At 51.3% G+C, this 23,083-nt stretch overlaps 7 protein-coding genes across 7 annotated transcripts; 3 read left to right on the top strand and 4 right to left on the bottom strand.

Annotated features, from left to right (window-relative positions):
• Positions 1-6,517: 6,517 nt before the first annotated feature.
• J4E82_007241 (uncharacterized protein) lies at positions 6,518-7,413 on the bottom strand (the record flags this gene model as incomplete). Its single annotated transcript, XM_051733487.1, has 3 exons — positions 6,518-6,605; positions 6,713-7,125; positions 7,234-7,413. 3 exons carry the CDS (start codon positions 7,411-7,413, stop codon positions 6,518-6,520), a joined length of 681 nt encoding a protein of 226 aa, XP_051586810.1.
• Positions 7,414-8,225: 812 nt separating this feature from the next.
• Positions 8,226-9,870, top strand: J4E82_007240 (uncharacterized protein; the record flags this gene model as incomplete). The annotated part of the gene is made up of 3 exons (XM_051733486.1): positions 8,226-8,442; positions 8,498-9,237; positions 9,286-9,870. The coding sequence occupies 3 exons, from the start codon at positions 8,226-8,228 to the stop codon at positions 9,868-9,870; spliced, it is 1,542 nt and encodes a 513-aa protein (XP_051586809.1).
• Positions 9,871-9,972: 102 nt separating this feature from the next.
• On the bottom strand, positions 9,973-10,605 carry J4E82_007239 (uncharacterized protein; the record flags this gene model as incomplete). The annotated part of the gene is made up of 1 exon (XM_051733485.1): positions 9,973-10,605. The coding sequence occupies one exon, from the start codon at positions 10,603-10,605 to the stop codon at positions 9,973-9,975; it is 633 nt and encodes a 210-aa protein (XP_051586808.1).
• A 1,936-nt stretch (positions 10,606-12,541) lies between these two features.
• Positions 12,542-13,757, top strand: J4E82_007238 (uncharacterized protein; the record flags this gene model as incomplete). Its single annotated transcript, XM_051733484.1, has 4 exons — positions 12,542-12,886; positions 12,947-13,188; positions 13,239-13,287; positions 13,338-13,757. The coding sequence occupies 4 exons, from the start codon at positions 12,542-12,544 to the stop codon at positions 13,755-13,757; spliced, it is 1,056 nt and encodes a 351-aa protein (XP_051586807.1).
• Positions 13,758-15,040: 1,283 nt separating this feature from the next.
• Positions 15,041-15,865, bottom strand: J4E82_007237 (uncharacterized protein; the record flags this gene model as incomplete). The annotated part of the gene is made up of 1 exon (XM_051733483.1): positions 15,041-15,865. One exon carries the CDS (start codon positions 15,863-15,865, stop codon positions 15,041-15,043), a length of 825 nt encoding a protein of 274 aa, XP_051586806.1.
• Positions 15,866-19,533: 3,668 nt separating this feature from the next.
• On the top strand, positions 19,534-21,002 carry J4E82_007236 (uncharacterized protein; the record flags this gene model as incomplete). Its single annotated transcript, XM_051733482.1, has 3 exons — positions 19,534-19,719; positions 19,778-20,207; positions 20,269-21,002. 3 exons carry the CDS (start codon positions 19,534-19,536, stop codon positions 21,000-21,002), a joined length of 1,350 nt encoding a protein of 449 aa, XP_051586805.1.
• A 395-nt stretch (positions 21,003-21,397) lies between these two features.
• J4E82_007235 (uncharacterized protein) lies at positions 21,398-21,814 on the bottom strand (the record flags this gene model as incomplete). The annotated part of the gene is made up of 1 exon (XM_051733481.1): positions 21,398-21,814. The coding sequence occupies one exon, from the start codon at positions 21,812-21,814 to the stop codon at positions 21,398-21,400; it is 417 nt and encodes a 138-aa protein (XP_051586804.1).
• Positions 21,815-23,083: the final 1,269 nt, after the last annotated feature.

Here is a 23,083-nt window from a genome sequence, read left to right as displayed (position 1 = left end):
AGGAGAAAGGCACGCACAGAACATCACGCAACGGGAGCACATACATGTATTATATCCTATGTTTACGCCCTCACGCATCTCTACAAGTGAAGCTTCGTTTCGAACGCGATCGGCATTTGGCACCGAAACGACTCGGGAGTTGGATCCGCCTTTACCCTAGCTTTGGCGACCAACAGTTGCCGCAGGAGGTATAATAAAGCCTCACAACTTGTGGCACTCCTGACCTATGCTGGATAATACTGCAGCTGACAGTGCCCGGAGTGGAATCCTGCAGCGAATATGGATTCAAAAGGCTCCAATCCTGACTCGGACGTGCATAACTATATGTCGGGTCGTGTACCCAGGCTTTGTCTGGTCTCTGTGAGCACTCTGCAGGCGGGTCCAATAGCAGAAGATGGTGATTAGCCTCTAAGCCACAGATCAGTCCATGTATTTAATCCTTCGTATTTAATATTCTGAGCATGGTAGTGGATCCAGGGTAATTGGATGCGGCCGCGGGAGTTGCTTTTGCTACAAGTGACGAGGTTAGTGTTGATGCTGCTTCTCTGTATATCTTGGCTAGCTTGACAGGGTAAGCGACAATGACTAGTGTATCTTTCCTGAACGGTGTGGAGGAAGCACGCAAAGGGATGCTGGTGCTCAACTCTTGCATGACCGCAGAGCCGAGCCTGCAATTTCTCGGTCTTTGCAACATCGCGCCTGTATGTAGGTTCTCTGAATGCGCAAGCGTCTTCTCATAGGAGCGTGCGCATACCGCGCGTAAGAATGGCGCTCATGCCGCGCTCTTGACTCGTGTTTGTAGATTGGAAAAAAGGTCTTGTGAGCTTGGACTGCGGGTAGGGCGTGCTCCGAAGAACTGCAGGATGTGTTTATGAGCAGGCGGGCCAATGAAGGTAAAGTCTCACGCTTGAATTATGTTGGTGCCTATGAAACCACAAAGCAAGACCTTGTGCAGGCTGAGAAAAGCGTGAATTGCTGCCTAGCTCCGCCTTCATCGCACTGCGGTCTTGCCATTGGTTGAAAACGCCCATGCCGGCGCTGACCCGCTGTTAGGCGGACGTGCCCGGTCATGTGATTCTAGTGCGCCAAGTCTCTAGCTCTTCTGCTGGCAGTACTTAATCTCGCGCCCCCTCGTCCTCCTTTCTCTTCTGCATCCAAGTGCTCGGGCTTTACGCTTACCAGTGAGGATTCGTCCGAGGTAGCGTTTTTGCTAGTTGAAAACTACAACTATGACCGCTCCAGTTGGCCTTAGGGTCGGCTGGGAATTTTTGACACCCATTGCTAGCTTTGCGCTGCTTTTCGTTGATTTTTGCGGCTTGCCGCTTGATTGAAGAAGAGTTTGTTGGCGCCCGAACCACCACTACCGCCTACGCATCCACTCGTCTCGACAAGGCTACCTTAGTCCTGTACGCTGAAGCCGACCTGACCGGTAATGCCGCTGTTTTTGCCAGCTTGCACGCTCTGAGACTATGCTAGGCATCAACTCCCCTGATATCCTACATTAAGTGTGCGCGCCTCTCCCTCGTCCTACCGTGCTGAAAGTTCTTGTCGCTTACGGACAGTCAGCATCCTAGCCAACACAACCCATGTCGCTAATCTGGCTGCTGCATTGTATCACCATCGTTGGCCGCTCTTCGGCAGGCATGCCGCGCTTTCACACACTCGCACCGGATACCCACGAAGGGCCATAACAACGATAAGCAGAAGGTGGGCGTGCATCAGTACTACCCTCGGACAACGCAGTGTCCGTTACCGGCATGGCATCGGCGTTGCTCTTGCTTTGCGTGTGAATTACGTGTCGCATCCACCGATACTACCACCCGACGATCCTTCAGGCGGCTCTCCACAATCCTCCCTTGAGTCATATGAAAAAGCATCTAAGCTTTTCGCAAGGAAAGTGTTTATCTATGTACCCCACAAATAGGTACTACCGGGTAGATCCATGGCCATGTGCCTGTGACCATCACGAACATCGTACATATCGAAGATCTGTAACCATTTTCGGAGGCCGCAAAACGCGGCCAAAATTGCCGTCTTCGTTTCTAGGCTTCCGTGATAGATACAACTCTCTTGGCTATGCACGACCTCTATACAGCTGCTCATAGATCGATCCCTTGCTGATTGCAAAGACCCCTTTGACAGAGTGATAGGAAAGTATCTTTCCGCCAGATCAAACCGAGGGCCAGTCATCTTCGAAACGTCAATGCCGACCCCACCACACTACGGAAGCTTACTGTTCTCGTTCTCGTTCCCTTACTTCACTCTTCACCCTGACAGCGCTTTTTTCTCCATCAGCCTTACACAGACGTTAAGGCGCTGCACCTATATCGCAATGTTACGGCTACAACTGGGACCGAGCCTTATTCGGAACTTTGCGGACGTGGGCGGCCATGGGAAGATGCGGCTACTTGCTCGCTCGAAAGTCCGGTCGCCCCAACTGTTGCATCGTTCCTGTTCAATACACTTGTCGCCTGAATCGCGAGATTTGGAAGTGACACGACCGTCCGAAGATGCAAAGAAGGTTGTGAGCCAAGAAAGTTCGTAGTCGGCCAAACTCAACCTACATCTGAGGCCGGTAAGAGCCGTATATCGCGCACAGCGTGACTCGGATGTGTGATCGAACAACCGAATATCAGCCACAGTCGTTCCCTGCCTGCCGAAGAGCAAAACAAGCTCCAAATTGCCGAAGCTAGTCGCGTGATCTTTTGGCTTTGTACGGTACCGAAAGAGGTCAACTACCCATCAATATCGTCTATTTCCGCCAAATCTACCAAGATGGTGGGGGATAGCCACAAGCTGCCTTGAAAGAAAACGCTATATGGTGGGGAGCGCGCCGATAGCCTTAGGGTCGTTTCAGACCAGTAAGAAAGACATCAAGGTTTCGGTGCACGGTCTGCGTTCGGCTAGATCTGCAGCAGGGTCATTAGCCTTGCGCCATCCTACGCGAACTGCTACACTTCCAGTACGGGACATGCAGGTACGCGGTCTCTGCTGGACCAGCCGCTTTCCTGCATGCAAGACTCGCGCGCGACAGACATTGCAATCACACGCCACAGAACAAAGTCACCACATGACATGTTCACATATGTACGACACTCTTCAGGCTTTCGAAACGGATCTGTCAAAAGCGGCATCTAGTCAATGACATGCGACATCAACAGTTCCGTAGCACCGCCTCAGCCATGCTAACCTAGAACTAAGCTAACCCGGTGGCTTCCTAACGGTGGCTGCCACGAGTTGACCCTAGGGGTATAGTTGTGACATTATACCCCCCTTCTTCGACTATTTTCGCACGTTCTCTGCCAAACCTGGTGCCTGGCCAGTTACCACAAGGCGCCATTAGGCCAGTGCCCTGCGGGATCTGCATACTGCGACTATCGTCACGTATGAGACGGTCGTTTTTGTAGGAACGTGCCCATGGTGGGGGGAGTCCACGCGATATTGGTCCTGTTCGCGCTTCCCAATGCAGCATGAACGTCGGGAACCTGCGTCTCACTCTCAAGCTGTGCGGGGGTTAATGTCGTCCGACTTTCCTTACCAATGAGGACTTGTTCTTCCTGCAATCCCACGAGCCATATGCACTAGCACTGTTCGTTCCCGAGACTGGCTCAGTCTTGTACTGTACTACCGACCTCACACTGCATCTCCTATCACGACCAGCTTGCGAACATCCTAATTCTCCATTTTCTCCGCATTAGCCAATATGAAGGCTTGAGCCATGCGAGCCTTCGCAGGTCCTACGTCTCGGCTTTCTTCTCCTTTCTGTTCTGTCGACTCGTCCATCTAATACTAAGGCCATCATGGATCTCGATAGCTCTACGCCCGCTGGTACCCGGGTTAATATCATTGTACTTGCTTTCACACTAGTTTCTGGTCTCATAGTGTTTCTACGTCTTTTTACACGATTGGTAATATCGAAGGGAGCTGGGCTTGAGGATGCGTGCATCGTGGTTGCTATGGTAGGTGAACCTGGATCACGAACTGTGCACTTCTAGCTGACCACGTACAGATTCTTTCCGTCGCACTTGCCGTGCTGACGGCGGAACAAGTAATGAATGGGTTGGGCGAACACAAGTCGCGGCTTGAACTCAATGAGCAAGTTACTCTACGTACAGTAAGTTCCTCAACGCTTTTATCCTTCGACAGTGCCCTGTGCAAGCTACACCGTATCTGCTGCAGGTACACAGCTTACGCTGACTGAACGAACTTCATTCTCCGTGCTTCCCTAAGCTTTCAACTGACAAGAAGTTAGGCCTTCTGGGCAAGCGTCTGGGTTTACAACCTCACCCTTGCGGTCACAAAGATCTCTATCCTCGTGCAATATCTCCGCATATTTCCTGTGCGAGGCTTCCGCATAGCTTGCTATGCTATGCTCAGTATCGTAATCCTTTATGGGGGGTGGGCGACATTCTCGAGCGTGTTTATCTGCAGCCCCGTCGCCTTTTCATGGGATAAGTCCATCGATGATGGGCGTTGTGTGAATCAGCTCATCATATGGGTTGTAAACGCCGGTGTCAATATTGCACAAGACGTGGTGATCTTTCTCATGCCGCTATCCATCGTTCGGGCTCTTCATCTACCTAAATCGCAAAAAGAAGGCTTGGTGGCCGTGTTTGTGTTAGGTGCTAGGTGAGGCAGGACCAGACATTGCAAGGTCAACGAATGCTGACACCAATAGCGTCACGATGGTCTCTATCATACGGCTGTACACCCTAGATAATATCGCCAATTCGACCGACATATCGTTCGATAACGTGGATCATGCGACATTATCTGCAGTGGAAGTAAACGTCGGCATTATATGCGCTTGCATACCAGCTATGCGACCTCTTTTCGCTCTGCTGGCGCCGCATTACTTCTCAGCAGTGCCGCAATACACCAACGCTAGAATTCTCGATATCGAGCGCCAAAAACAGAGGACTGGTCGCCAAGGGAACACCCGACCTACTACGGCGACTCCCAGGACGAGACCGAACACGGCACGGACGACCATTATTCGTCCAACTACTACTACTACTACTAGGACAAGACCCAGTACGGTGCGCACCACCATGACTGGGCCGGGTACCGCCACCCATGTAACGAGACCCAGCACAGCACGAACAACGACGCGATCAAGCACTTCCCACACCCTCAAGCTCGAGACAACCATTCCGAGGGCCGACTCGGTACAAAGCGACATCCCTCTTCAACCCCTTGTGCCAACGCTCTCTCGCACCCCAAGTGGTCGCTTCTCTGTCGCAAACAGTAGTCGTCCACCAACGCTACGTCTACCTAGCTACAACAATCACTCTCGCAATGCAAGCGGTAGTTCGCAAAGCACACAGAGCTCGACGCGAGGGCGATCTGCTACACGCTTTCAAGGAAGGCCTGATCCTCTGCGCATGTCACCCATCACACCATTCAGCCCTCCATGGCCCGCCCCGTTGCGAACTGGATCGCCGTTGGCCTTGGGTTCCCACACCCGACACCCGAGCAGCCAGAGGGCGCCTTCTCCATTACCGCCACGAACACCTGGAGCTGATAAGCAGCTACCACTCACGCCTTTCCCAGTCGGCTCAGTAGACTGAATAGCCTCTAGCTGACCTTTCCGCATAACAACTTAATCGGATGCCTACACCCATCAACCTTAAATAATACGCTCGTTACAAATACCAAATCCGCAGGATATGTTCTCTCCTAACCCGAGAACAAGACTGGACAACTTCCGAAGATATGAAGCACAGCTGCTTCGGGTACGCCAACGGCACAGGCTTTGCACGACCAGATCGGAGGTCATTCTCGATCACGACATGCCTCTATCGCATTCGTCGTGTTACCATACCATGTGTATATAACGACACATGCAACCCTAGAGGTCTTAGTCGTGTGGACAGGCGGCATTCGCCTCTCAACGCGGGAATCAGTCCACTGGATTCACGCGCCCTTTCCTTTACACACTCTTATCGTTCAATAATCGGAAAGCTGAGAAGGTCACATGTGTTGTCACTCCTTAGACGAGGCTCATAGCAAGACCCCGCCATTCTTTCCATGTTTCTTGTGCTTCGCTCTGCGACACATTTCAAATACACTTTCCTTCAGGTTCACTCTAGACTTCGAGTCTTCGCTGTCACGACAGGTTTCTTCCCACAGCAACGTTTTTCCTGGGCGATTTACAGCATGTATCTTTCTTTCGGAACGCATAACGATTTCCGGGTTGTTTGAGTTAATTGTAATAGCTCCTGGCTGGAAATGAGCTTCGCGTGCAGCCGCAATATGGCGGACGTTTGGGAGTAATGAGACGTAATGTAATACGCGTAGATTAGATACCTAATGTCTTAGTAAAATAATTAATGCGTATCAGCGCACATAAGGTCACAGCAGAGTTGCAATTTATTGTACCCGTGATAAACTGCTGCCCCTTGAAACCATTGAAGTGGATGCCATTTGATACCTAAGCCTTAGCTTCAACACCCATCCGCACAGCGTATTATACTCCAGACGCCAGGCGGAAAACGCTTCTCGAACGTAAGAACAATCATCTAAACTTGCTGTAAATGACAGCGATGATAAGCAGCACCAGAACAGTAATGATGGCAATCGTGATGATGCGGTTTGTAGCCATGCTAAATCACAAATCGTTAGCACTCTTGTCACCTATATCAAAAGGGCGTCCATCTACACTCCACATCAACTGGAGTAGGGGACAGGTGGGAGTGGCAGGTATACATACCGTCTCGCCATGCCCCTCAACGTCTTGATGCTCCGATCAGTGTAGCTTTCACTCTCCAGCAGTCTCTCTCTTGTGTTTGTAATCTGCTCCCGCTGTCTGTGCAAGTCACTCAACGTGCCTGCGCCGATCTGCTCCGTCTCCAGCGCGATTCTCTGGCTCTCCCTCAGTCTTCCACTCGACCGGTTCAGACGATCTGTTCCGGAGAGGAGTTGTTGGCGCTGCTCCAGCTGGGCATCGCCGCTCTCTGGGTCGTCGGTATAGCGGTTGCCGAAGAGTTTGGACTTGTCCGAGGTGTAGGTTTCTAGTTTGCGCTTGTGGGAGTCGAGGTCGTGTTCGAAGTTGCGGAAGCGCGCGTTGTATTTGGACTTTAGGTTTGCGGGGATGTTGGACTTCTCAAGGCGCATTTGACCAATCTGTCGCATGTCTATGTCAGTAACCTGGTCTTGAACATAGTCTTGTCATGCGTTGTTGTTGCTGTTGTTGTCCATACGCGCGACATAAGTGTTTAGGCGACAACTCACCAGCTCCTCGGCTTCTTCCAGCGCGCGCTCTGCTCTGCTGATGGCGGCTTTCCTGGGCTCTCCGCTTGTCTCTTTGATCTGCTCTATTTGCTGGCTGAGGTCGGCCTGCACCAGCTTCAACTCGGCTTCGTAGCCGCTGAAGCGCTCGGTGCCTGCATCTGCGTCGATGAGATTGGACATGGCTGTGGTGTGGTATGGGCAGCACCGGTTCGGGTCGTGTAAGCTCGGCGATGTCTATTGTCCTGTGAATGCGAATAGCGACGTGGTTGGATGTGTTTGTGAATGCAACGTCGAGTCTGGAGGCCGGAGTCCATGAGGCGCATTACGCACTTGCCAAGGTCATCCCTGCCGTGTCACGTGTGCCACTTCCATTCTAGAACTGGGGTGCAGGACACCACGAGTTCCTGTGCTCTAGCAACATCTCCACCTCTCCTTTGTTGCTTTGCCGATACGTCTGACGCTATCCTGTTGACACAGTATACTGTCAGATTCGCTCCTGGTGCTGTCGCCGTCCTTACGTAGGTGGCGTTCTGGCCGTTCCAGTGCCGTGTGCACAACAGCCGTGTCACAGCATTCCCCAAACGTCTCATATATTCAACATACTAGCAACATGCAAAGATGCAACACCGACTCCACAATAACTCTGATATTGCCATGGGTCAAGATCTGCGGTGTCCACATGAGAGCGGGCCCCAACCCCAGGGCCAGTGACAGCGTGCAATGCCGCCGACTTCTTTGCCAGTCGCTGTGCTCCGGACATCAAGCTGAGAGTTTACGATACCTACAATGCCTACACTTTGAACGTGTTCGTTTTCCTTTGGTACTAGTCATGCACCCACTGAAACGACATCCGCTTCAGATCGATGACATCATGACTCGGAGCTCTGCGCAACTTCTTTTCTTTGCTCAACTTCTTTCGTCACTCTGGTGCGTCAACTCATATCGTGTACCTGGCCGTTAGTATACCCGCCACAGATACGCGCTAGTTGATCATGAGCGGCAAGATGGAAAAGAAGCGCATAGCCATCGTTGGTAGTGGCATATCTGGCCTGAGCGCCCTCTATGCACTCCGTAATACCCAGCATGAGGTGCATCTTTTCGAGAAAGAGGAACGTCTTGGTGGTCATACAAACACTGTGACATGGACGCACAATGGCAAGAGCACGCCCGTGGATACGGGCTTCATCGTTCTCAACACCGCTACATACCGTTCGTCTCCTGCCATAACTTGCGCCCGTGTTGTTTCGGTACTAACAAAGCCCAGCAAATTTCATAAAGTTTCTGTCAGCTTTGCAAGTCAAGACTGTAGCCTCAGAGATGACCTTTGGGATATCTCGTGACGCTGGTGCTTTTGAATGGTCTGGCACGTCAGGCAGCTCGCTCTTTGCGCAACCTGAAAATGCACTCAAACCCTCGTTCTGGCGCATGATCTTCGACATCATCCGGTTCAACCAGTTTGCTCTAGATCTACTGGCCATCACTCCAGGCTCATCTGCAGCTGTCGCCGCTACAGAGATGAGCATTGGCGAGTATCTTGAAAGAGAAGGATATTCAGACGCGTTCAGAGACGATTATCTAATTCCAATGACTGCGTGTGTATGGAGTACCGGTGCCGATAAGTGTGCTCTTGAGTTCCCGGCATTGACGTTAGTACGGTTTATGTGGAATCACCACCTGCTCAGCACGATTGCAGAGAGACCGCCATGGTTGACCGTGGAAGGAGGATCTAGCAAATATATCGATGCTGTATTGGAGTTGGCTGGAAACTGTGAAGGCCATCTTGGTACACCGGTCCTGGCTGTGACTAGGAAGAGCGGAAAAGTGGAATTAAGGCTGGGTGGGAAAGGAGAGGGAAAGACGGAGGTATTCGATGAAGTGGTGCTTGCTTGTCACGGAGATCAGGCGAGGTGGATGCTAGGTGACGACGCGACAGTGGCAGAGAAGGAGATTATGGATGCATTCGAGACCACGCCGAATACAGCATACCTGCATTCCGATCTTTCGGTAAGTTTCAAATGCCCCACATATGCAAGTGTAGCTAACAATGTCTAGCTTATGCCCCATCGACGCACAGCTTGGTCCGCCTGGAACTACATCACCACATCCAAGTCTAAAGCTCCATCGTACGCAAACCTGACCACTTCTTCGGGTGCTCTCGAGACCGTCTGCCTGACCTACGACATGAACACTCTGCAGCATATCCCGCGCGAAGTTTACAACAACGTACTTGTCACTCTCAACCCTCCACATCCTCCCTCTCCGGCTCTGACCCATGCAACCTACCAATACCGACATCCACTGTACAACTCCCGCATGGTGTTCGCGCAAGATCGGCTTCATGAGATTCAAGGAAAGCAAGGTATCTGGTACGCAGGCGCATGGACAGGTTATGGCTTTCATGAGGATGGTTGTCGGAGTGGATTGCAGGTTGGAGAGGCATTAGGAGGTGATGCTGGGTGGGAGGTAATAGATGCCAAGTTCATGCGTGGAAGGAAACCACTCCTTGAATGGAAAGATCACGTTGCGAGGATAGTCATCACGTTGGTTCAGATGTGGGTCGGTATACTAGAAGGCTTTGCGGGTGTGAGGAGACAAAAGGGTATGGCATTGAAGGCAAATGGGAAGAAAGAACTATAGCCCCATTATCAGCCAACTTCCTATACGTAGTAACCTCTCCCACTCTTGATCTACCACTTGGTCTTGTCCACCAATATCCACCGAACGTATCATGCCCACTTACTACCTGCGATGCAGTACAAGTTCTCTCGGCTCAGGTGTCAGCAAACCACTAGGCGCATCCGACAGCTCTTCCGAAAGTGGACTGGTGAAGCGCATATGGTACTCGGCGGTAGTCTCTCGCTTGCGCTTCTTTTGCAAAGGGCTGAAGGCGAAAATGACAGTCTTCTTCCTCTTGGGCTTCTTAATAGTAGTCACAGTCCTGACTGGCCTTGACGGAGTGACGGGAACGACGTCTTGCTCCGGAGTTGCCTTGCGTGGCATAGGCTCAGGTTCAGGAGAACTTGGTGGGATCCAGACATAGCCAATCGGCAGACCACCTCTAAGCTCCGCATAATGGCTGAGTGGAGGGTCAAATTCGAGCTTCACCTCTTCTCTAGCATGCTCATGTGTATTTTTGGGCGCTTCGCTTCGGTCGAAGTAGGCGGGGACGTGGTAAGCATGGTCCTTAACAGTGTCTAGGAAAGCATCGTGTTGGGCTGGTGGCTTAGCCGCAAGGGCCTTGTAGTCGCCAATGTGCTGGTTGGCGTTGTTCTTGATGTTGTTGAGGAACTCGTACTCGTACTGGCCTTGGTACAGGTAGTCGAGGTATGGGTTTCTGATCATGCCGTAGGAGTTGATTGTGGTGTTCTGCATCTGATTGTCAGTTTGTGATGCTCGAGAATGAAACTCTCAGAGGTTGGACGAGGATGAGGTTGAGCAAGAAAACTGTCTCATTCGAAGAGTTCTGTCATGGCACAAGGCTTGCCATATGCTCATAGTGAATGGTGAAGCATGCTAAAGTGTCTTCGAATTGTAGAGTGAGAGTGAGACATACCTCTCCAACTCAGGCCCATACCTCCCATCATTTACACTGACCATTCACTCCCCGCTGAATTCCTCCTCACATTACTCGGGCGCCACACGTTTTGGTCTTGTCTTTCCATGGAGGCAGCGCGGCTACTCCTTGTAATTGAGACTGTTCTCGCTCGAGTCTTTGCATCGAGGTGTCGTTTGATATCGTTATCCCATCTCAGGTACTGCTGAAAAGCAGTGATGACGTGAGGCGACATGATGGGCATGGTGCTGTGTTCGAATGACGAAGATTAAAAAATGAATCTAACAATATGACGGTAGGGGCAGATGTATCGATCGTTCTCAAAGTGCGAAGTACAGGTTCAGTTCTATATAGTCGCGTCCCCAGATTCGAGATCCACTCCAGACAACACACCGCTATGGGGAAGACATCACCGAGCGGTCTGCAAAAGATCATTGCATCCAAGTTTAGCCTTGTCAACAGCCTCAACGATCGCGCACGTACGATAAGAGTCATTCCGTGGGAGCACCCTCACGCGTGGGGCTCATCTGCAGAGTCGACGTGAGACATAAGCGTTTGCATCCTTGGTGCAGCGCCCTGAACTTCCAAGAGCTATCATTGGTGCGGTCCTGCATTGAGATCTACGTTTCTGCAGGTTGGAGGATCTAGTGAGCGATCGTGATGGAAATGAGGCTCAAGCGGTGAGTTTGATGGTTGGGCTGACACGTGTCTACGGATTGCCTATGCCGTTTTCGGGTAGGCGCAACCGGCATCGCGCCGCGAAGCATTCTGTCGCGCACTTGTCACCTACCATCCCACTAAGACTTCCATGGATAGGGCATCATCTCCCCACAGGTCATCTATACCATGTAGAGGACTCCGCGGCCGTACACTTGATACAATATTCCGCGCGATACGCGTTATACCCTCCGCTACGCCCATGAGCCACTTATGCCTGGATCGAGCAATACCTCGCCGCGCAAGATTCCCATGCTGCCCTTTACACAGCTGGCTAGCTACAGCTTATGACCGATTATGCTCCTTAGCAACCTTTAGCAAAGAAACAGAAGGTCGATTGAAAATATGTGGCTGTTAGGGCTGATGCCCCGCATACCAATCTACTTCATGGCACGGTCTGTGGGGTCAACTCGGTTACGCGGAAGATCATGCTGGAGTTCGCATCTGTCCTGTGTCATATACAGTCGTGTATGATACGCTCGCATGGTTTTTATGGCATACGGTGTGAATGTCCCTCAGGCTTGCGCTATCCTCCTTTCGCTACTATCTTCGCTTTCTTCTCATGGATTCTGTGCGGTTTTACTGAGTAGCGAGTGGACCCCAACAATTGCGGGTTATCAGCCAACATACCCCCCTTCTGGACTGCCGAATGATAACAGCGTGTGAGCTGGATGTCACATATTCGATTCACAATTGCAGGGATCTGAAAATTGATTCCAATGTGTTCGACAAAGCCCAAATGAACGCTGATCCATCAAACCCGGCACTTGCTCTGAACAGTACAGTACATTCGACAATCGTTCACATATATTAGGTGGGGCTAATGTAGTTTTCGAGCCAGGCATTGGTAGCACTCATGTCCTTATCGGTTGAAGCATGCAGTCGGAGTAATGAATTGCGCTGCGGCCCGTCCGTAGCGTCGTCTGTTACTTCCGTTCTGTTATGAAGAGTTGATGTTTCTCGAACACATAAGTCGGAGTAGCTCCTGCAAAGATATCTCTCTATACTTGCCTGCAGCTCACGAAAAACTAGCTCGAGATGCTCTTGAAGTCTCTTACCGCGTTGGCGTTCGTTGCCCCGACCCATGCTCTCATCCGGTTCGGGTGCTCGCAGCTCGTGGTAGACCGTCTTGATCCCTTAGTTGAGCCTGGAAACGCTCCGTCAGCCCATCTCCACCAGATCATTGGAGGAAACTCTTTCGTCCCTGACATGAGCCCGGATGTTCATGATCCACCAGCAATGTCCACCTGCACCACATGCCAGCCTGCAGACGATTTCTCTAACTACTGGACCGCTTCTCTCTATTTTCGCGCTAGGAACGGAACCTATAAGCGCGTCAGTCAGAAAGGCAATGCAGGGTTCGAAGGTCAGAATGGTGGCATGGTGAGTCCTAAAAGCACAAACCAGACAAGGGACGTGTACTGACTGTTCCCACCTATGAAGACCGTTTATTATATGCAGAACCAACTTGCCGACTACCAGCAGAAGGCGAAAGTGAAAGCTTTTCAACCGGGCTTTCGCATGCTAATCGGTTCACCAACCGCAACCACAAAATCGGAAGCGGATAGGTACCCACAACTCACGTACACATGTCTACAAAACCCAGGCACCCGCTTCCCGGAGACTAAAGCGTTTCCTACCAAGCCCTGCCCCGCAGGCATCATGGTTAACTTGAGATTTCCAACGTGAGCAATGACATATCTCCTTGATGCCAGAGCCGTGCTGATTGTAGTAGCTGTTGGAATGGTAAAGATCTCGATTCACCAGACCACATGGCGCACATGGTAAAAGAAACCCTACCTCGCTTGGGATGATGCCATCTAATGTACTGTAGGCCTATCCAGTATCTGGTACTTTTGAAAGCCAAGGCCCTTGTCCAACCTCCCATCCCGTGCGTATGCCTCAACTCATGTACGAAGTCATCTACGAAACCGCACCGTTCAACGACCCTTCGCTCTGGCCAGAAGACGGTAGCCAGCCCTTTGTCTACTCTTTCGGTGACCATACCGGGTACGGCAATCACGGCGACTATGTCTTCGGATGGAAGGACGACTCATTGCAGAAGATCATGGACGAAGAATGTTACGTTGGATGCTCGTCTATGAAAACACAAAGCATGGAGATGATGAACAGCTGTAGCGTGCCGCGTAAGGTCATCGAGGACATCGGTGATCAGGACTGGATCCCCGCGCTTCCAGGGCACTTGAACGCGACGCGGGCTGTTACTTCGACTTTTAAGGCATTTCGTGCGTAGATCACCCCCTGTCATTCCTTTGTCTTACTATGCTTTTGTCGACAACGCAGAAACCAACTGGTCAGAGAAGCATTGACGGTTGCTCACATGATCACGCGTCAGGGAATTCAGTGTAATTGCTATTTCGATAGGTAGATCTTGTAGATCTCATCTACCAAAGAGTACTCCACATTTGTGCATCCGTTTTGCTTCTTCGTTGGGCGCCTCTTCCGCGAAGCCCCACTCACACCTGTGATGGTCGGTGCAACCCCACACACCCTCTTTCTAACGTGCAGTAGTTGCTGATGCTTACCGATTGGTCTGTGTAGGCTCAGTAGACTAAGTCATTCGTCACCCATGCCTTGTATATATGAGAAGATCTTCAGGAGTAGCAGATACCGAAGCATGGCAAAACGCAGTTCACTACTTGAATGTGCTAGCCTGAAATCTACATTAGCCTTCCCATGTAAGCCACTTAAGCACCCTCGCGTGAGTACACGAGCGCTCTTCCTTTCCTTTCCAATCGGCGTGATGAAGTTCGCTGCATCACAGTAAGCAATCGCATCGTCATACTCAACCCCATAGTGCACATGCTGCCTTAAATTCAAGCATCATGGCAGTATGACACACCGTCAACGGCATTGATGATCCAAGTGTTCGATCTAAAAAGTAAAACTAAAATCCAGCCGTACATAGCACACATTTCGATGGTAGTAAGGGTGGGGTCGCAGCGGTACGTGCCGGGGGCGCACTTGCCAGGGGTCCAGGCAGTAGCGTTGGCGCCAAGAAAAGTGACCAAGTGAGGATTTGCCAGAGCAGAGTGTGGATTTTGTTGCGACTGGTATTGTGGATTTTGAGTGTGTAGGGAGAGTGTCACAGATTGACTGGGCGGGAGAATGTCTATAGCGAGAACCTACAGGAAGAGTGGGTTCTCGGAAGGGATTGTAAAAGAGCATGATGACCAAACTTGGGGAAGAGGTTTCAAGGGTGCAGCGACATTGTAATTACAGCATGAAGCCTGGTCGCCAGATCAAATGACCAATCAGTCAAACACAGCGTCATTACAAGCCCTTTCCTCACTGCAAAAATGTTATTGGTACCTCGAGTGCATTCTGAATAGTCAGCTTCTGACCCTTGTACGAGCATGCGAACCATTTGTACTAAACTCAATTACCGAATAAACCATCTCCAATCATGATCACACCCAATGATTAATCGGCAGCCCTTCTGAAGACGCTGCTTTTATCATCTACTGACGTAGCTATCTCACCTCTTCTCCCACGCACCAGACAATGTCTCTCATGCTATATGTTGCTCGGCTCTCGGGAAGCTGCTGTTGTGTACTCGCTGCGGTGCCCAGATCCTAACCGAACAGAACATGTAGACGAAGTAGGCGCAGCTGTCGAGAAGGCCATGACTTGCGCATATGGCGTCTGGCCCGGTCTACGGAACGGTGCATCGTCCCGTCGGTCGAACCATGGCACGCGAGTCTGTGACCACTCTGGCTGACGTTCCTTGTCGAATTGGACACCTAGTGGAGGTAATTGCGGAGATGACGGAGCGGGCTCGTGCATCACAACGTGCTCTCCCCGCCTCGCTATGCGTTTCGGAGTTGTTGGTTCTTTGTGCTGCTCTGGTGTGGCGGGCAGCCTAACGAGTGGCCATGCAGTATCGATTACTTGCGTGTTGGTTTTGGTCTCCTTTGCAAGACGTGTTCCTGCCTGTGATGCGTCGTGCGACATGTTGAGCTTCTCCAAGCGAAACTCGCTCACCGGAATTTCGCGCATGAACATATAACCATCCAGCGTACTCTCCTTGCACACCGTGATCAACCCCCGATAACTGCAATCGATCAGGTCACAATAGCGGCCGTGATATCCTATGCGGAGGCAATCGTTTAATGTACGCTGTAATTCGGACAAGGCTACCGCTTGGGCGAGGGCGAAGGTGTGATAAATGCCGATAGAATGTACGATGAGCGGCGAATCTGGATCCAAGGAAGATCTGTGATAATGAATGACCTGGAACCCCAATCGTGGAATCTGGGAGAGCGGTTGCTCATCAGTAGTTTCTATCAGAGTGATCGGCGTACGGCAGGCATGTTGAGGTTCCCGCCAGGAAGGTGCCATTTAGACGATGTGTAGAGCGAAGATGGAAGGAAATAGCATTAGGAGTAAAGTATTTGGATGATTAACAACTTGTTTGTCAAGGGCTGTTTTGCGTAAAACATGTTCGAAGAATGGAACGTCTCTAAGGGTCTCATTCACCATGAGTCTCCGTTTGCTCACCTCTCTTTTCCGAATATCATGGCCAGAGGGAGATAGTTCGGCATGTGTGGACGGCGTGCAAGGACGAGAAACCTTTTCTACTCGAGGAGTGCAGTAAAGGGAGAATTGAAAGGAACACGAGAGATGAATAGAAGTTGAAAGTTATGCAATACCATGCTCTTCTGATCACAACACGCCATCGCCATTGGAAATCGACATGATCATTGTTCGTCGAACAATCCGTTGCGAAAGGCAGTTGGCGAGTCTACGCTTCCGTGAGATGTACACACCAGTGGTACTATCGCGATGTGACGATGATTTCTAATCGTTCGTGTCACCTTCTGTCGTCGGATGCAATTGGTTAGCGTGGCAGATGTCACCGAATGTTCCTTCAATATAGATTCATCGACACGTTGCCATTGCCTCTATCGCTCAGCATTGACGCAACGTGCACCGAGCTGTGCACTCACCTTCACGGACTGCAACGCATGGACTCGGCTCGCGACCGATGTCTCTATCGCTAGACCAAGCAGACGTACCCAGCTACCTGCCTGTTTAATATATCGCTGGCGCCCACCAAGAACGCCAGGCGTACGGGATTGCATTTGTGTTTGTCAGCTCTTCAGCATACAAGCCGCTTGCCGTCAACTCCATAGCAGCTTCTGCAGCATCGGCCACAAAGCGGTCAGTCCTTTAAGTTGTCTGGAAGCTGGACCTAGGTCGAAAGGAAGCCCACGATCGTATGTGCGCACGGGACGGAGATGAGGGCATGGGATTCTGCAAAAGACGGGCCAGCGATATGCGCAATTCCCATGTGCCGCTCAGTGCACCAATCACGTCACACAAGCTCACTTGTTGGAGGCGTCACGCTACATGCCAGTCTACGCGAACATCAGTTTTTCCCCTGAGCCTCCCGCTGTCGTCGCGTACACATGCCCTCTTTCCGGTTGTTCGTCTGTTGAAACGTTCGGTGCTGCGACATGGAAGTTCCTCAAGGAGGATGTTGCTGGTCGATGACGTTTAAGGGATACCGAGCAGCGGGGTACAGAGACTTACACCATAGGCTCCCTGGTATACAGTCGATTAGCAAAGATATACGACAACAATCCTGGCTTGAACCCATCTTATCGGTACGACAGAAAGCATTCGCCAGATCCAGGGCTTCGGAAGTAATAGCGAGGACGTTGCACGGGAAGAAGAAAGAAACAACTCCATGCAAACACATCCCGTTCGCGGGCTGGGTGCACAGGGTCCAATGCGTCGAGGTACAAGCCACGCGTAGCTCACATCGCGTCAATTTCCCAACCTGTGGGTTGAGTCCAATCGGCGAGGCCAAAGCGCGTGCCGCTAGAAGCAGCCTAGATCTTAGCATCGAAAGTCCCACTGATTGGGGGCTGTTGGCCTGAGCGATTTGACAAATTTGAGCGACCAAATGCGTAGCGGGCTGCGCGATGTTAACGAGGTTTGAGATCGTATTTTGAAAGTTTGCGGTGGCGAGTATCGTAGGACGCGTACAAAGTTGCTACTGCAGATCGTGTCTCACATACCTCGTTTAGGAAATCCCTGAAGATGTGAATCCGCTTTTGTCAATGACCCATTGCGACTCAGTGTCAAAGTTCTGAAATTCTAAAGTTTCGGCGGATCTAAGCTCTAGCGCTACATCTCTACCATCGTACGGCATATACGAAGCGTTTGAGCTAACAGCCCAGCACCATCGCGCAACACAAGGGACCCACGATCGGGGCTTGCTACAGATAGTTTCGCATCTCGTACGCTTGTTCGTAGCCACATGATCGATCAACATTCCGCGGGGACAGGGTTTGACTTTCGGCTATCTATCCTCAGAATCTGGTGCTGGCATCGCAAGTGTTGAGACGTGGTGTCCACGATTCATCTTTGACGTCGACGGGTGTCGGCAGAAAAGGCCCTTCATGCATCGCCGAAGATGATGCTGTTTATAGGGGTAGAGTGGAATATAGGATTCGCGCGACATATTCCACCGAGTAATACCCATTTGTCTCTATCAGCCTGGCACCAAAGGAGTCCGGACTTTGGAGGTTCCAAGGACCTGACCATGGTGGCGTTTCCCCCATCTCGGTTGCAGCTTGGGTATGTCGTAGGCGGCACATTTGCTTCTGCCGTTGCTGCATACCAGATTGGCAGCGGGCTGGGATCCGATCAACTCTGCTTTTGCCTTATCCACCGGTTCAACGTTATCGCAATGACTCGCAAGCCACAAGACAACTCTAAGTGGTGAGAGCGCGAAGCAAACTTTTTGTCGATGAGGTGTTGCAGAATGGCCAGGCTTAAGCGAAGCAGTGGTCGCATAGTTTGGTACGCGTGGTGACGATTCGAGGCCGAGCGCGACGCGGGCAAAGGCTGCATGCGCGCATCCTGACCGCTAATCCCGACGATGACGGCTGCCGATTGGAGTGTTGGCGTTCGTTTGCTGCTGGCATTATGCATGCACTGTCGATCGCGTACAATTATGAAATTCGTGGCTGTCTAAAAGAACATTGTGGCTGTCTGAGAGAACGTCACTCCGCGTTTTTGTAGCTTTTGCAGCTTCTCAAAGTAGCATCGTGACTGTCGCTCGCTTCGGTTCTCCACCCGCACTTGCGAACGTTGAGGTATCTCTTGCATCACTAGAACACCAAGACATTCTGACAAGGTGGGTGTGTCGAGTCTTCATTTCCCAACGGCTGCATCGCAATGTGACATTTGACCGTCGGCGCCATGGTGTGTTTTACACAGCCAGAAGGTTGGTAAACCGGGTAGAGATTTGCAATTGTGGTATGGGGCTAGTCCGAGCCCAGACGATCGACACGGGTTCTGCCCAGATTACCGACTCCTCACGGCGCGTGGCACTAGTGCATATCTTCATGTCCCGGTATGCTAGCCTCTGCCATCTGTCGCGGTGCTGCAGATACGCTTGCTGTGGGGCGCGCCTACTCGTCGGCGACCTCGAGGATCCCATGTGCAACCAGGCGTTGACGTCCCCACGCTACAGCCGACTCTCATTTGGGCAAATGCCCGTACGCGGCAGGAAGCAGTAGAGGTGGAGAGCCATGTGCCTGTCACGAACGAAGCGCTTTCTGGCCGAGATGGGCATGGGTATGCGGCCATGCCGAGAGTTGGGTATAAACACCCCATCATCTCTACATACTTGACCTCTCGAGACGCACGGCGCAAACTTCCTCTACCTCCATTCCACTTTTTGTTCGCCATCACTAGTCAGGTCCGCGCTACGACCTGTCTTACACAAAGGTCGTCTCTGTGCGCAACTACTGGACGGCTACCCCAATAGCTCTCTTCCAGTCTTCCCTTAGCTTGGACCCGGTACTCCACTCGCCCCATCGATCGGGTAGGTATATAGCACTCCATCTCTACGCGCGGCTCGGTGCGTGTAAACGGTTGCTCTTGCCTATCACCTACAAACGACCACGCGACTTGACAAGCGTTGTCGTCACTGCCCCGCAACATCACCACGTTCCTTCTTGATCAGACCCTGACGCTAGAGGCTGCTCAATATGGTCTACTCACTGTCCTATCGCCGTCCTGAGCGTGTGCCTCGTCCTGGCACTGCCTCGACCAACTCGAGTGAACATCAGCGAAGGTCGATCCATGAATCAGTCAAGTCTGGCAGCAGCGGCATGTCCAACGGTATTCCCGAGGCCTTGTCCTTTGACACCATCATCGCAGGCGGTGCTTGCCCTGTAAGTGCCCACTCTTCTCCGCATCACCTTCACGAGGAGCAATGCTGACTCTTGCCAGCCCTGCACGGTCCGTGACTTTATGAACTTCCTCAAATACATTGAGCTGTCGGCAGAGAATCTGCAATTCTTCCTTTGGTACCGCGACTACGTCAAGCGCTTCAATGCGCTACCAGAAAGCGAGAGGGTTCTGTCTCCCGAGTGGACTGGCGAAAAGAACTCTGACGCCAAAAACGTCCCAGCAAACTTCAATGCCGACGCTGCAGCCATCTTGAAAGGAACCGACTTCGCCAACGAGGGCAAGGTCGCTGAATCGGAGAAGGGCAGCAACAACCCCTTCTTCACCCCACCTCGTACACCTACCAGTGTCGAGCCTGCTGGGCGCGAGTATTCTCTTGACTCGTACGATGAGAGCATGACCACCGGCAAAGTTGATCACACTCAACGTGCTGCTGGTGCGTTTGACAACGCAGGACTAAAGTGGAAACCACGTGAGTATAACCTTTGCTGATCTCCTCTCTTCTCTAGTGTCCAATCGCTCATCCGCCACAGTATCTGTCCAGCCCTACCGAGAAGAGATCAATCGCATAATCTCCATCTACATTGCCGACAATGGTTCGCGCCAACTAAACCTCTCATCAAAAGAGCGCACAGCACTGTTGCATGCTCTGCAGAACACGACACACCCGTCCGCATTCAGTGACATCATCACTACTGTCGAGTGGTCGCTCCGTTGCCAGGCGCACCCTAACTTCATCCGCTGGACTATTTGCAATGGCAACCGTCCTCGTGTCATCTTCGCTCGCGGCCTTGGTATCTTCGGTATCGTGGCCGGCTTGATAGTCGCGATCATCCTTACTCTTAGCAGTGCCGGTCGTGCATGGCGCGTCATCTCTCTCATCGGATTCTTCATCGGTAGCTCAACATTGATCGCAGCATGGAAGGGCATGTGTGTGGTCTTGCACGGCATGCATCACCGACATTTGCGTCCATGGGAGCTTTTTGCATCTGATGACGAGCCGCAAAGCTATGACATCAAGTCCGACTCTTTCCAGAGCATCGACTCACATGCATCAAGCAATTCCTGGGAAGACGAGCCATGGGTCGCCAGATATGAGAAGCGCAATGTTATCCGAAAGGTGTTTGACCGCGAAGTCTGGGTTCAAGAACCTGCTCTCCGCCAAATCCAAGACACCATCTTCATCCAGGCCATCATCGGTGCTCTCATCATCTCCGCCGTGGCCGTCGGCATATTCTGCGCCATCCCCAAGGGCAACTACTTCTAAGCTCGGCAATTAAGGACCAGGCTATCTTGTTAATTTTCCTAATCCCAGACCACATCCAGCGATTTCTTCTCAATTCCCCTTTTGGCTCTGTACCAGCTGCTTTTGATACCCTAGCACATGTGTATGCGGCACATGTGCGCCCGACATTTTGGTCTGTGCGGAAATAGCGATCAATGGGGCATGTTGGTTCGGCGCCGGCGTCTGGATTAGAAACATGTTTCTCTGCGATAAACATCTTGTTATGTTATAAAAAGACAACAAAAAAGATGATGATATTGGAAGAACGATAGCAGAAAAGTTCGTTATGTAGCCGATATGCAGTTATGTCTTTACGGATGCAACACTTTGATATCCCCAGTTGTCCACAACATTGTAGCCTTCCATGTCTTGATTTTCTACAGTCCCTGGTCATTACTGTCTTTGAATACTTCGATGTCGTACAACGAACTCGCTGTGTAACTGGTGTCGGCCTCGACAAACGCTTCTTCCCCTCTCACGTGGTAGGAAATGACATGTGCCGTCATTCGCGCCGTACTCGCGTTTTCTTCTTCTAGCTCAATGCGTATATTGCTTGCAGTATGCGTGGTTATGAGGCCGAAGACACGATCGAACATGGGGTTGATGGCATCCCAGCCAGCCAAAGTGGCTTGGTTGCCCGATGGACCGTATATGAATGTCATCTCAGGGGTTTTCAGACAGGCGGATTCCATCATAGACCGGTTGTTACTGTCGAGACCTAGGATGCAACGGTGGAGAGTGTCGGCTATGGCTTCGCGGGTGGTTAGGTTGGAAAGGTGAGCTTTGGCGGCCATGTTTGTAATGAATACAAAGATTATGATGTCTGCGATTTGGTCTACAATACCTAAAGTCTTGCCACGCTTTATATAGATACTTCACCTGTGTCATTGCAATAATACGATTTTTCTCAATGCCTTGAATACATTGTGTGAAACTGCAGGTGGAGTTATCGGGCTTAAGACGACGAGGAAATAACTCATCTTTCTTGGAAACTGGATATACCGGAGATACCACTACGGCTGTCCATGTCGAGATCTCGTCGACCTCATGTTCCCGAGTCTTCCCTTTTATATCGGTGCTTGCGTACTCCGTCACCGGCCGCTTCCGGAAAAGATGCCTTGCACAGCCATACTGCCTGCAGCTACATGCATCACGCGGATGACTTAGCAAATCTTTAGTCCTTGACGTGATCGCAAGAAGCTCAAAAGTGTATTCCTTGATGCACATGCAGAGCCGCATACCCGGTGAGAGCTTCACTGGGCCTTGGGCTACCGGTGGGATTAGTCCAAGTACTAATAGCAGGAGATTGAGACGCAAGGCAGACTGTGACCGGTCGGTCGACGCCTTCGGGAGGTATTGTGCGCCATGTGGTATGATTTGGTGTCAAGTATGAATGAAAGCGCGTTGTATGTGACAACTGCGCTTGATATGGTTGTAAAAGGGCTAAGAAAGTGGTGAGGCGCGTGACGAGGCTAGTGAGGGTGGCTGCAGACAATGTGGCGGTGTTAGAGTGCCGTTTACCGCTTTTCCGGAGGCGGCCGGTTGTGCGACAAGGGAAGATTCGGTACCTGAGGAGAGCATGCAGTACTTGTACTTGTCACTGATAGAAGAAGATGATAGATAGAAGAAATGTCCTGCAGTTGGGAAGATTTTCCCTGAGCATATCAAGGTGGCGCACAAAGGGTTGCAGGCTCATAGACGATGTAGCGCAACGTCTGCGCCAATAGTGCTGCATATTAAGTATAGGGATATGTGAAGAGAAGAAGTGCACTTATGTATTATGAAGTCATAGTGTCACTGCATCGTAGCATGATGGCGAATACTGCTATTTTTGCTTGGGGCAAGGGTTCAGAAGGTGCTAGAGGGAGCGTCCGATGCTTAATACGGCACTTGTATCGTACAGAAGCCAAAAGTACCATATGTGAATGATGGCACCAGCAAGCGCAGAGTGAAGAAGATGATATCGTAACGGTACCTGCAAGGTCCTACCTAGGCATCTTTGCAAGGCGAAGACGGGCGAACAGGCGGTGGGCGTCGTGTAGGGAACATGAAGCGAACAAATA

The sequence above is a fragment of the Alternaria postmessia genome (genome assembly GCF_024291825.1).
Source record: "Alternaria postmessia strain BMP 2775 chromosome Unknown scaffold_47, whole genome shotgun sequence".
Lineage (NCBI taxonomy): Eukaryota > Fungi > Ascomycota > Dothideomycetes > Pleosporales > Pleosporaceae > Alternaria > Alternaria postmessia.
This window is presented reverse-complemented; position numbering and strand designations above follow the sequence as displayed.